We start from the raw sequence: 11,661 nt of genomic DNA, 5'->3' as shown, positions 1-11,661 counted from the left end.
GACAATTTTAGTAGTTTTGGGACTTCACAGAAGAATTGATCAACACGATTGGAACAGAAGGTAATTGAAAATCTTCCTGCCGTGTGTAAGACAGCATAGAGAATACTGATGATCCATCCAATGGTTATCATCTGAATGCAGGCCCCTTTGTTCACAATTACTCAAATCTTAGAGGTTCAAAATCAGATGTGTTATCACTGTGGTAGTAATCATGAATCTGAAGCCATTCCTATCCATATTAAATCTCAAAAAGGAAGTTGGGCATTGTGTTTTCTAGTGCTTTGTGGGAAAACAACATAAATCCTCAGTCTAATCTTCCAAAAGAAACACAAAATGGAAAAGGGTGTCTAATCCTTATTATTATTATTTTTCAAGCACTTGAGAGACTTCAATAAGCACAAGGTGACAGTGTTGACTGATGTTCTTCCTTTTCAGGAGCATGACAAAAATATCTACAAGGTGGCTTTCATGACAGAGCACTGGTTTTCTTTGCAGAGAAAAATCATTGCACCACCTTAGCCTTTTGCATTTGGTTTACTAATTAATATAATGTGACATAACGTGAGAAAAAGGTATGCAATTGCTGTATTCAGCTTTGTTTTTTAAAAAATAAAAATAGGAGCCGGCATGCACCATCCCCACCACCACCACCACCCTGCCGCTGCCCCTTGTCACCCTCCTGCTCCCCCCTTGTAACTTTGCAACTTCCTCCACCACTGCTTCCCATGGCTGCAGGCACAGCCTCCTGGAGGTGATGTGGCATGAACCTTACCATGAATGAAGCACCATTCAAGAAGATGCCTGCTATTCATAAAAAAGGTTGTGCTGGAGCTTATTCTGGCCTATGGTTTTCCTACTACTAGGATGATGTGGCAATGGCATCCAGCTGAAGAGGGGGAGCCTCCTGCCTCCTTCTGCAAGCATGAATCACTATCTCTTTATAGCAACTCAATGGACTGCACTGCACTGCACTGCCTTCTCTTATGGAGTCCATTCATAGAGATACAACATAACGGGCTTAAAGGCAGGAACCAAATATTCAAAGCAAATCCTTTATGCAACCACTCACTTGGTTGTAATCAATAAAGTTGTGGCCTAAATTTTGCCAAAAACCAAACCAAATATTTGAGTCATGTGTGAATTTATTTTGGGGATGGTTAAAGTTCTAAACACGCAACAATATTATTCTTTATCAATCTTTCCATCTATACACAAACAAACAAATAGAAACAAACAATTTGACAGGGATAGCTGTGTAGCTTCTTATTTCTAATAACCAGCTTGTGCATTTATTTACTTCTGTCTGTTGAAAAGGTGGACTTCATTAGTTCAAAAGGTATATTGGCAAGGGGAAATGGAATGAATGAATCAAATGTTCTGTTCCTTGGTACTTTCTATTTAGAATAAATATCTCACAGGAATATATTGTTTCACTAAAAATGTTGTTTCACTAAAATATGTGGTAAATTAAATCTTCATTACTTTTGCCACATGGTATCAACACATGAAAATATGTTAAGTCCTGTATTCGTGTTTACAGTGCATATATAGTTAAAATTTAAAGAGTATCTTTCTAAATAATAACAACCAAAAAAAAAAAAAAAAACCACCCTAGTTTCCACCAAGCAACTTTCATACTTCATGGTATAAATTTCCAGATTCAGCAACTGTCCAGGGAAATTCACACTCATTTTCAAGCTGTAATCCTTAAAAAAATGTAGCTATGAGCCATGTTGGCTGGAACCGTTGGGAGTCCAGGATACAAGGCAGTATTGCCAAAATAATATGGGTAGAGAACAACTTTTTTTTTAACAGGCAAGGTTAACAATCTGGTAAGAGTGCATTCTAATTAAAGAAGGACATCATTTATGTGACTCAGGGCCCTCCCCAACAAACAACACGCGGTCCACCTTCTGCTAAGGGATGACTCCCCTGAACTCACTAGAGATATGGCTGATTATTTGATTAGGATCTATGAAATTAAAGCCAGTACATCTGGCCTATCTAACAATGACTGCTGAGGATTCCTTATTTCCTTCTCCTCTCTTTATCTTGTATGTTGTAGAGTTATTATATATACAGATGGTTTGTATGTTTTTTGTTTTTATTTTATATATGTGAATAAAGGTGTTGATTGATTGATTGATTGATAGAAGAAGGACATTACTATTTATTTATTTAAAATATGGATATCCTAATCCTATCCAGTTATTTCAGAGCTAAGAACAAGAAACCTACAACAGAATACAAACCACACAAGTTAAAACCAAGAACAAATAAACAATAGTAAAAAAAGCAGCTTAGCATGGATTCAATGGTAACCCCCCCCCCCCAAAAAAAGACCTTGTTTTAAGGTGAAATCAGAAAGAAAACAGCATGAATGCCTGTGAAATCTCAAGGGAAATGGAATTCCAAAGTTGGGGAGCCACCATGGAGCAGGCCCACCCACATGTCCCCACACTGTGTACATCATCTACTGACAGAACAATAATAACATCACCATGTCAGATCTCACCTCCCAGGCAGGACTCTACAACATTTCACCTTTGCAGAACAAATCTGGGAACAGTGCCATACAAGTGTTTAAGAGTCAATAGCTTCTGCAATGCAGTCTGGATCTCTTTGTTTCTCAAGCTATAGATGAAGGGATTTAATAAAGAAGGAAGTATAGTATATATCACAGCAAAGACTAGATCCAGGTCAGGTGAGATATTACTGTGTGGTGTTGCATAAACAAAGGTTGCAGAGAACAGATACAGAGAGACAACAAGGAGGTGGGGCAGGCAAGTGGAGAGGGCCTTATGCTGTCCCTGTTTGGAAGGGATTTTGAGGACTGTAGTGAAGATCCGCACATAAGTTTTAATAATGAAAATGAAGCATCCCAATGCTATGATATAACTAAATACAAGAAATCCAACTTCAACTAGGTATAAGTCAGAGCAAGACAATTTCATTAATTTGGGGATTTCACAGAAGAATTGATCAACAATATTGGAACAGAAGTTCATTGAAAATGTACCGGCAGTGTGTAACCCAGAATAGAGAATACTGGCAATCCATGCAATGGTTGTCATCTGAACGCAGGCTCCTTCATTCATGATTAGTTCGTATTGTAGCGGATTGCAAATGGCAACATACCGGTCATGTGCCATTATTATTAAGATAGTAAAATCAAAGCATTCAAAGACTAAAAAGAAGAAAATTTGAGAGACACATTCAAAATAGGAAATGTGAGTGCTGTTCATGAGTAAGTTAAACATTGATTTGGGTAGAGTGACAGAAACTGAGCCAATATCAGAAATGGCCAAGTTCATTAGGAAGAAGTACATAGGTATATGCAGACGATGGTCAAGAACTATCACAACAATGATCAAAAGATTCCCCATTATGATTATTAAGTATAATGCTAGGAACAGAAAGAAGTGTAAGACCTGCAGCTCTCGGACTGGAGAAAATTCCAGAAGCAGGAATCCAGAAGTAGAAGTCAGATTAGCCATTCTGTATGTGAAAATAACTGTGTGTTACCTGTAAGAGAGAGAGAAGGAAAGAATAAAACCCATAAGAATACTAGAAGTGATTCTCCATTTATTTTAATACTTGTGTGCAAAGCAAATAAAATCATGCTGATTAGAATAAAAGAATTGCAGAGTTGGACGGGACCCACATCACAGAAAATCCTGCCAGGGTTTGACAGTGGAAAATTGGTTTCCTTTCCGTACCTCAGAAAAGCAGTCTGGACATGATACAGTGGATTTTTAACATACTGAATGCCTTAAACAACTTACTGATTCAGGAGGTTTTTGTTTCTTTTAATCAGAAACTGTTCTGTGAATTGCCATCAATATAAAATAAATTTCATTATTTGCACTTTCTGCATTTCATATTACACTGACCTCACTGTTTGCAATCCTTCCTCCCACAAAAAGATATGCTCTAATAAATTTGTTATCTGTCAGGTGCCACAAGAATGATGATTTTGCTTGAAAATGTGAAGATAAAATGTGCTTATAGTGTCTCTTAGATACAATATGCTTGATTGTGCATTAACCACAAATATAAGCCACTTTCGTATTTACATATACCTTTTGAGTATGAGAGAATATGAGGAGGGAAAATTGATACTTTGAAATAAAGATGGATGGGTGAACAAATAAGAAACTGTTAACTTACCTTTCCTCGGAAATATTGTAGGCAGTAGATGCAATATCTCTCCCTTTTGCTTTTGCATAAATGAAATGTTTGTCTTTGTCTGTTCACTGAAGCATTTGCATTGTTTATTTGAAATGGGGTCTTCTGTGTGTTTGTCGATGTGTCCCTAAACCGGGTGCATTGTGTGTTTTGTGTGTGTGTGTGTGTGTGTGTGTCTGTGTGTGTGTGTGTGTGTTTGGTTGTCTAGTGGAATTTATGTTTTTGTTTGCTTTGCTTTCTTGGAGACATGTTCCCAAGAGCCTTGCACACCTGATCTGAAAAGTTTGCTGAGACTTTTTTCTTGACCTTTGTTTTGTTAAATGTTTCCCAAACAGACTTAGATAGATAATTAGCAGGATTAACCTCATAAGACCACTCACTGGAGCTAGATCAATGTCAATCATTATTTTTAATTTCTTTATTGATGTCCAGGTTTAAACTTGGAGTTCCTGCATGGAAACAGCTGCTATAGCAGCATGGAGCTTTTCTGTATTAAGAAGGACATATTAAAGTTAAGGTATCCTAACAAAATAAAGGATTTCTCAGAGGCCCATTGCATGTAGAACCAAATGATGTGATATTCTGGAAGACCTGTATTCTGGAAGACCTGTAAACAACATCTTGGTATTGAAGATAACCCTGCGACTAAGTAATGGAAATTGTAGAATGAGATCATATATGCTTGTCTTGTTGCTGTGAAGCCTTAGTTTTGGTAGAGTTAGTTGGGAGCGCAGAGGCTTTTCAAGTTGGATGCCTGGAAGTAACTCCACTTCAGGGAGATATACAGTAGAGTAGACAAAGGGACCAGACGGTGTGGGCTCTGCAGATGTCAGCTCTGTCCCCGTGTCAACTCTTGCAACACTGGTATCACAGGATATAATAGTTATCATCCACATGTAGTGCTGTTTTCTTTCCCTACCCTTCCCTGACTATCTTCAAACCATGGAAAAAGAGACATTCTTTTTTTCTGCATCTCTGGAGAAAAAACTGCTGGTCTGGAAATGCTTGCTGTGTAATACTTACCTTATGAAAGCAATGAACTGGCTGACGAATTTTTATTTTACTTTAATGTCAATATGTTTCAATCATGTCATGGTTATTTCGGGAAGTGCTATAAGGCTAGAACTCTCTCTTTAAAGAACCTCATTTGAAAATTGCCCTTGTTTCCATCACGTTTCTCACACTGGTTGCCTGGCAGTGATTCCATTATTTAAGAGATGGGCGGGAGTGGGGATCAGGCGGGTGGTTAATTGGGCTCTTGTTGCCAGGTTTCTCTCTCTCTCTCTCTCTCTCTCTCTCTCTCTCTCTGTGTGTGTGTGTGTGTGTGTGTGTGTGTGTAACTTGTTGCATTTGTGGTTTATGTGAAAAAGCAACATCCTCATTCCTCACAAAATCTATGATTAATTCTCATTTTTTCTTGATGTTCAGGTTAAGGCTTAGAGTACAGGCATGACTGACTAACATGCTTTCAGGAGCACTCCTGTTCCTAGGGGATGGCGCAGCTGGGATTCAACTGCTTTACTGGCCAGGATCATGGACTCGCAGGCCAGGTGAAAGTAGTACCAATCACTCCAGGTGGGGCAGTTGAGTCATTAATCCTCGTCTTGGAGTTTCGGAGTTTTTAGGTCTGGAACTCCGAAGCCTCCTATTTCTTTAGGGCTAATCATTATTTCATATTTGATCCTCGCTCCCCCCCCCCCCCCGCCAGATGAAATTGGCTAAGTCTTTTTGACAATCCTTCAGGTACTTAACTCCAATTATAACAGGTGCCACTAGAAATAAAAACAAAATCTTTGGGAGTATCATCATTTTAATCACCAATATTCTCCCCAACAGAGATAGTTTTAATTTTTTCCCATTTTCTTAACATCTCTTTAATTTCCTTCCACTTTTTAACATAATTGTCTTTGAATAGGTTCGTGTTATTTGTTATACAAAGACCTAAGTAATTCACTTTTGATTCGATTTTTAATCCAATTATTTCCTCCAATCTTCTTTTTTCTTTCTCTCCCAAATTCTTTGTTAATAATTTTGTTTTTTCTTTATTTAATTTAAAACCCAAGCATTTACCAAACTCTTTTATTCTTTCCAGGGCTTTTTGTATGCTTGTAAATGGTGATTCTGCCATGATTATCATGTCATCAGCATATGCCTTCACTTTATAACAATAATTTCCAACTTTTATCCCTTTAATTTCATTATCATTTCTTAGTGTTTTTAGTAGAGTTTCTAATTCTGTAATAAATAATAATGGAGGATTTCGGGTATAACATAAATATGGATCAATGGGAAAGACTGTGGAAGGAGGATGTCAAATTTACAGCCTGTTATACCCTAAGGGAAAACACCATGAAAATGCTTTACAGGTGGCACCACACCCCCTCGAAACTATCAAAAATGTATAAAGGAGCGTCACCAAATTGCTGGAGATGCCAAAAAGCCGTGAATTTTGGGATAACATATACAATGAACTGAAGAAATTGTTTAAAATTACATTAAAAAAAAACCCAGAGATTTTCCTGTTAGGAATTTTACCCCCAGAGATTAAAAAAGAAATGAGAACGCTATTTATGTATGCTGTCACAGCAGCTAGAATTCTTGTGGCTAGAAAGTGGAAAAATGAATCAGTACCGACAATCTTAGAGTGGCAGATGCTAATGTTAGATTATTTGCAGCTGGCGAAACTGACAGGAGGAGTTAGAGGAGAAATGATGCAGAAAACTTTTGGTGAATGGAAAATATTTAAAGAATACATTAGAATATATTGCAATAATAAGGCCATATTAGCAGAACTAGAGTGATACTTGTAATTAAACAAATATCGAATACTATTGAAGATAAAGGAATGAGAAATGAAGATCAAAACTGTGCAGATAAACAATGATGTAATGAAAGTACATTAAGAAAGATCGGAAGATTTGTATGTATGTGAGAAGTGTGGTTATGTAAACCAATTTTAACCTTTTTTGTGCTTTTCTTTTTCTTCTTCTTTGTTTTCTTTTTCTTTTTCTTCTTTTTTATCTGTATTGATGAGACTGTAAATATTTTTTAATGTGTGTAAATAAAACCAATAAAGATCACTTAAAATAATAATAATAATAATAATAATAATAATAATAATAATAATAGAGACAGTGGACAGCCTTGTCTTACTCCTCTTTCGATCTCAAAACCCTCTGAAATTTCGTTATTTATAATTAGTTTTGCACATTGTTTATTATATATGGCTTTTATTCCCTTCAGGATTTTCTCTCCTATTTTCAAATTCTCTAAGGTATTCAACATGAATTTCCAGGATATGCTGTCAAATGCTTTCTCTGCATCTACTTATAACACCACTATTTTCTTACTTGGATTCATCACGGCATATTCTAATAGATCTATTATAACTCTTGTATTATCTTTTATTTGTCTTTTTAACACCATGATTCTTTTTAACACCATCTTCATCCTATTTGCAATAACTCCTCTAAAATCTAGGTTTAATAGCGATATTGGTCTATAGTTTTTTTGTTAATTTTAGATCCGCACCAGGTTTTGGGAGAAGTGTTATCAAAGCCTCCTGCCACGATCTTGGTATTTCTCCTTTCTCTAGAATTTCATCCATAATTACTTTCAATTTGGGCTGTTGGGTTAAATGTTTTGTTTGGGATAGTGTGAGTGTGATGTGTTTGTGTGTGTTGTTGGCTGTTTGGTTCCTCGGTGTTAAGAATTTATTGTCTACCTCTTTTTTTGATCCTGGGTGAGCTTCTGCACTTTGTAAATGTGGGTATAAAGGCCTATTCTGCTCAATAAATTCAACCTTTCTTCTACACTGTTGGTCTGTTGCTACTTCAGAGATCTATTAAGATAGAACCCATTTTGGTTTTGGCGAAAGAGCAGCCCATATCCAATTGGCCCCTCACAGACAAAGCCATGGTGCTTGCTGCTTCAGTGTCCAATCTGAGCTGTAGCAGCAAGGAATCCTACATTCATACATTGTATTTCTATATGTAAGTCTCTTGATATATCTTTATAATAAAGCACTAGAACTGATCACTCAGGTGTTTTGGGAATCTTCCTTTGGAATCTCTGCAACTGGGTCCTTCAAGGGATCAGTCAATCATTTGCCCTAGTCTATATTTGGACCATCAAAACAGAGCACATTGTTGCAAATGATATTGCATATATAATTGAGAACACCATTTTGCATGTTTACATTAATTATACCTGAAGATACCCTTCCTGTATATGCAAAATATACAGAACTTAGAACTATAGTAAAATAAAAATAAAATGTAGCTCCTACTTTCTAAACCTAATAAAATATAGGCAGGTAGCTTCTACTACATTCTGCAGGCCTAAATCAACCTAAAAACAACAATCTCTTTCCCTCCTGAGAGATGAACAACCTGGGCTGCAAGGAGTTTCCTCAACTAACTCCAAATGAAAACCCTTAGCACAGAGCTTGACTAAACTGTCACTTGCTTGTGAAATTGACACAGTAGCCTACATTACATTAGGGTGCTGTCAGGGGTGAAGCTAGAGTCACAAAGGTCAGCCTTGATCAATCATTTAGGAAGAAGAGGTGAGCTTGGAATTGAGGAAGAATCACTAAAGATCAACCTTCCAGATGTTTTGAGCTCTAACTCCTCTCCATATGGTAAAACAGTTGATACCTTTCCGTTTGGTTTACCCAATAACAACACACTTCTGAAGAAGTGTGCATGCACACGAAAGCTCATACCAAAAACAAACTCAGTTGGTCTCTAAGGTGCTACTGGAAAGACTTTTTATTTTGTTTCGACTATGGCAGACCAACACGGCTACCCACCTGTAACACAAAAAACAACATGGGAAAAATAAATGCTGTTACTTTAATACCATGCATTGCTTTTAGATGACAATAGAAAACCAAGCCATTTAAGTAGCACTCCGGTAGTCTAGTGAGGGAGGACCAGTGGCCTTTGATATTTTGTTGGACTCCATCTCCCTTCAAATCAAAAAAGGATGATAAGTGGTCCTAGCTGATAGTAGTTGGATGCCAACACGATATGGAAAGGACCAGATAGGGATTGCTGTAATAGTAAAATTACCCTGTTCACATTGTATCTAGTAGTGTGACACTACTATGAATTGTAATAATGGTTTAATTTTTCAAAACGTAACAAAATAATATATATGGGGAACGGGACAACAGCAAATGTGTACCAATTGATTCTGCTGCATACTTTTCATTCCTGCTTCTTGGATATTGGATTGCTTCCTAAGAAGGGCAACCCCAGCAGATCTCAACTCCTAGGAAGGGCTATAAAAGGAAATCCAAACATTTCAGAATAAATCTGGGGAAAGTATCAGGAAATTGTTTAAAATTCAATTGTTTCCACAATGCAGCCTGGATCTCTTTGTTTCTCATGCTATAGATGAATGGGTTCAGCATAGGTGGAAGAATAGTGTATATCACAGAAAAGATTAGATTAAGGCCAGATGAGCTATTACTAGGTGGTCTGATGTTGGCAAAGAATCCAGTGGACAAAAGCACAGAGACAACCAGGAGGTGGGGAAGGCAGGTGGAGAGGGCCTTTTTCCGTCCCTGTTCAGAAGGCATTTTGAGGACTGCAGTCATGATCCACACATAAGTTACAATGATGTAGACAAAGCATCCAAAAGCAGAAATACAGCTAAACACAAGAATTCCAACTTCTACTAGGTATAAGTCAGAGCAAGACAATTTTAGTAGTTGTGGGACTTCACAGAAGAATTGATCAACACGATTGGAACAGAAGGTAATTGAAAATGTGCCTGCAGTGTGTAGCACAGCATAGAGAATACTGGTGATCCATGCTATGGTGCTCATCTGAATGCAGGCCCCTTTTTTCATAATTACTTCATATTGCAGTGGATTACAGATGGCAACATACCTGTCATGTGCCATTATGGTTAACACTGTAAAATCAGAGCACCCAAAAAGGAAAAGGAAGAAAACTTGAGTGACACATTCAGCATAAGAAATGTGGCTGTTATTCATGATGGAATTAACCATGGATTTGGGTTGAATGACAGACACTGAGCCAATATCAGAAATTGCCAAGTTCATGAGGAAGAAGTACATTGGTGTATGCAGGTGATGGTCAAGGGCTATTACAAATATGATCAAAAGATTCCCAATTACCGTTATCAAGTATAGTCCTAGGAACACAAAGAAATGTAGTATCTGTAGTTCTCGGACCTGAGAGAATTCTAGAAGTAGAAATCCAGATGTGGAAGTCAGATTATGCATTTTGTATGTCATACAAGATTGTATGCTACCTGTGGGGGAGAGAAAATCACACCAAAATATTAGAACTGACTCTCCATTTTACTTAATGCTTGTATGCATACAATTTAAATTCATATTTATTAATGTTATGGGCAGTGCTGCAATCCACCATGAAATGTGTGCTTCATGAAGGGAGGACTGTGATAACCCTGTTGCCCCTTCAACATTTTCCTCATAGTACAACAAAGTGGATGTCATAAATGCATCTTGAATGGATGAAAAGCTTTGGGGCACAGGAGAAAAGATGGGCAAAGGGGCCACTCTTGGTCGTTCCAGCATCCTTAGAATGCTGAATGGCAGACTAAACTACAAGAATATGCTGAAATGGCTTCGTTAACTAACAATATTAGAGGAAAGTCTAAGCAGAAATTTGTGGAAAAATGGGAGATATACACGAGATATGTACAAAAATACAATAACAGTTTTGCTTCCATGCCAGCATTTGAGTGCTAAATGAAGGAAGACGAGTCAGGAAATTTCGGATGTATAAAGTGTTAAGAATGTACTGGAAAATATATAGATGAAAGTGTATTGTTTGGATCACATTCTGCATCAAGAAATGTAGATGCAAAGGGACTTGACAGGAGGTCAGATTTGTGGAATTATTTTTTATACTTTTTTTCTTCTTCTTTTGTGAACAGGAAGATATGCATGTATTATGCATACCCGTATGCATATATATAGGAGTGTTAAAGAGGGGTTTTGTTAGTTTTTTGTGCTCTTTGTTTTTTTTCTCTTTTTCTTTTTTGGTAAGGGATCATTTAAGACATAAAAAGACATACTACAGACAAGACAATGTTGTATGTAAAACTTTATTTTGTAATGTTATACAATACAGTTGGATTAAGATGCTTTTTCTTTGTTTAACTAAAATAATCAATAAAAATTATTCAAAAAAATAGAAGTTCATGGGACTGTTCTTGGAGAGGGTATTTTAAAAAAAAACAGTTTCAAAAAAAGTGAATATTGCACTTCCATTGTTGAGTTTACACCATATACTGAAGGCACATATCTTTACCCTAATTCTTGACACTACACATACAGTATATATACACATGTACACTCACATATCTTGGGTTGCACCTCTTTTTCAAAACAAAAATTGTTTTAAGTGATTTTTATATGGTATTTTTATATTGTTGTATACCACCCTGGGAACTTAGATGATGGTGGTG

The 11,661-nt window shown here is 36.9% G+C and overlaps 2 protein-coding genes across 2 annotated transcripts; both read right to left on the bottom strand.

Moving 5' to 3' along the window:
• Nucleotides 1-2,540: 2,540 nt before the first annotated feature.
• On the bottom strand, nucleotides 2,541-3,497 carry LOC117057689 (olfactory receptor 14A16-like). The gene has a single exon (XM_033168528.1). The coding sequence runs from the start codon at nucleotides 3,495-3,497 to the stop codon at nucleotides 2,541-2,543; it is 957 nt and encodes a 318-aa protein (XP_033024419.1).
• A 5,978-nt stretch (nucleotides 3,498-9,475) lies between these two features.
• LOC117057688 (olfactory receptor 14A16-like) lies at nucleotides 9,476-10,447 on the bottom strand. The gene has a single exon (XM_033168527.1). It carries the CDS (start codon nucleotides 10,445-10,447, stop codon nucleotides 9,476-9,478), a length of 972 nt encoding a protein of 323 aa, XP_033024418.1.
• Nucleotides 10,448-11,661: the final 1,214 nt, after the last annotated feature.

The sequence above is a fragment of the Lacerta agilis genome, chromosome 14 (assembly GCF_009819535.1).
Source record: "Lacerta agilis isolate rLacAgi1 chromosome 14, rLacAgi1.pri, whole genome shotgun sequence".
In the NCBI taxonomy this organism is placed as follows: Eukaryota; Metazoa; Chordata; class Lepidosauria; order Squamata; family Lacertidae; genus Lacerta; species Lacerta agilis.
Note: the sequence above shows the minus strand (reverse complement) of the source record. Positions and strands in the feature narration are given on the sequence as shown.

What these genes read in the sequence shown, in the direction of transcription:
- LOC117057689 (XM_033168528.1), bottom strand. Translation starts at nt 3,497, where the DNA reads ATGGCTAATCTGACTTCTACTTCTGGATTCCTGCTTCTGGAATTTTCT.
- LOC117057688 (XM_033168527.1), bottom strand. Translation starts at nt 10,447, where the DNA reads ATGCATAATCTGACTTCCACATCTGGATTTCTACTTCTAGAATTCTCT.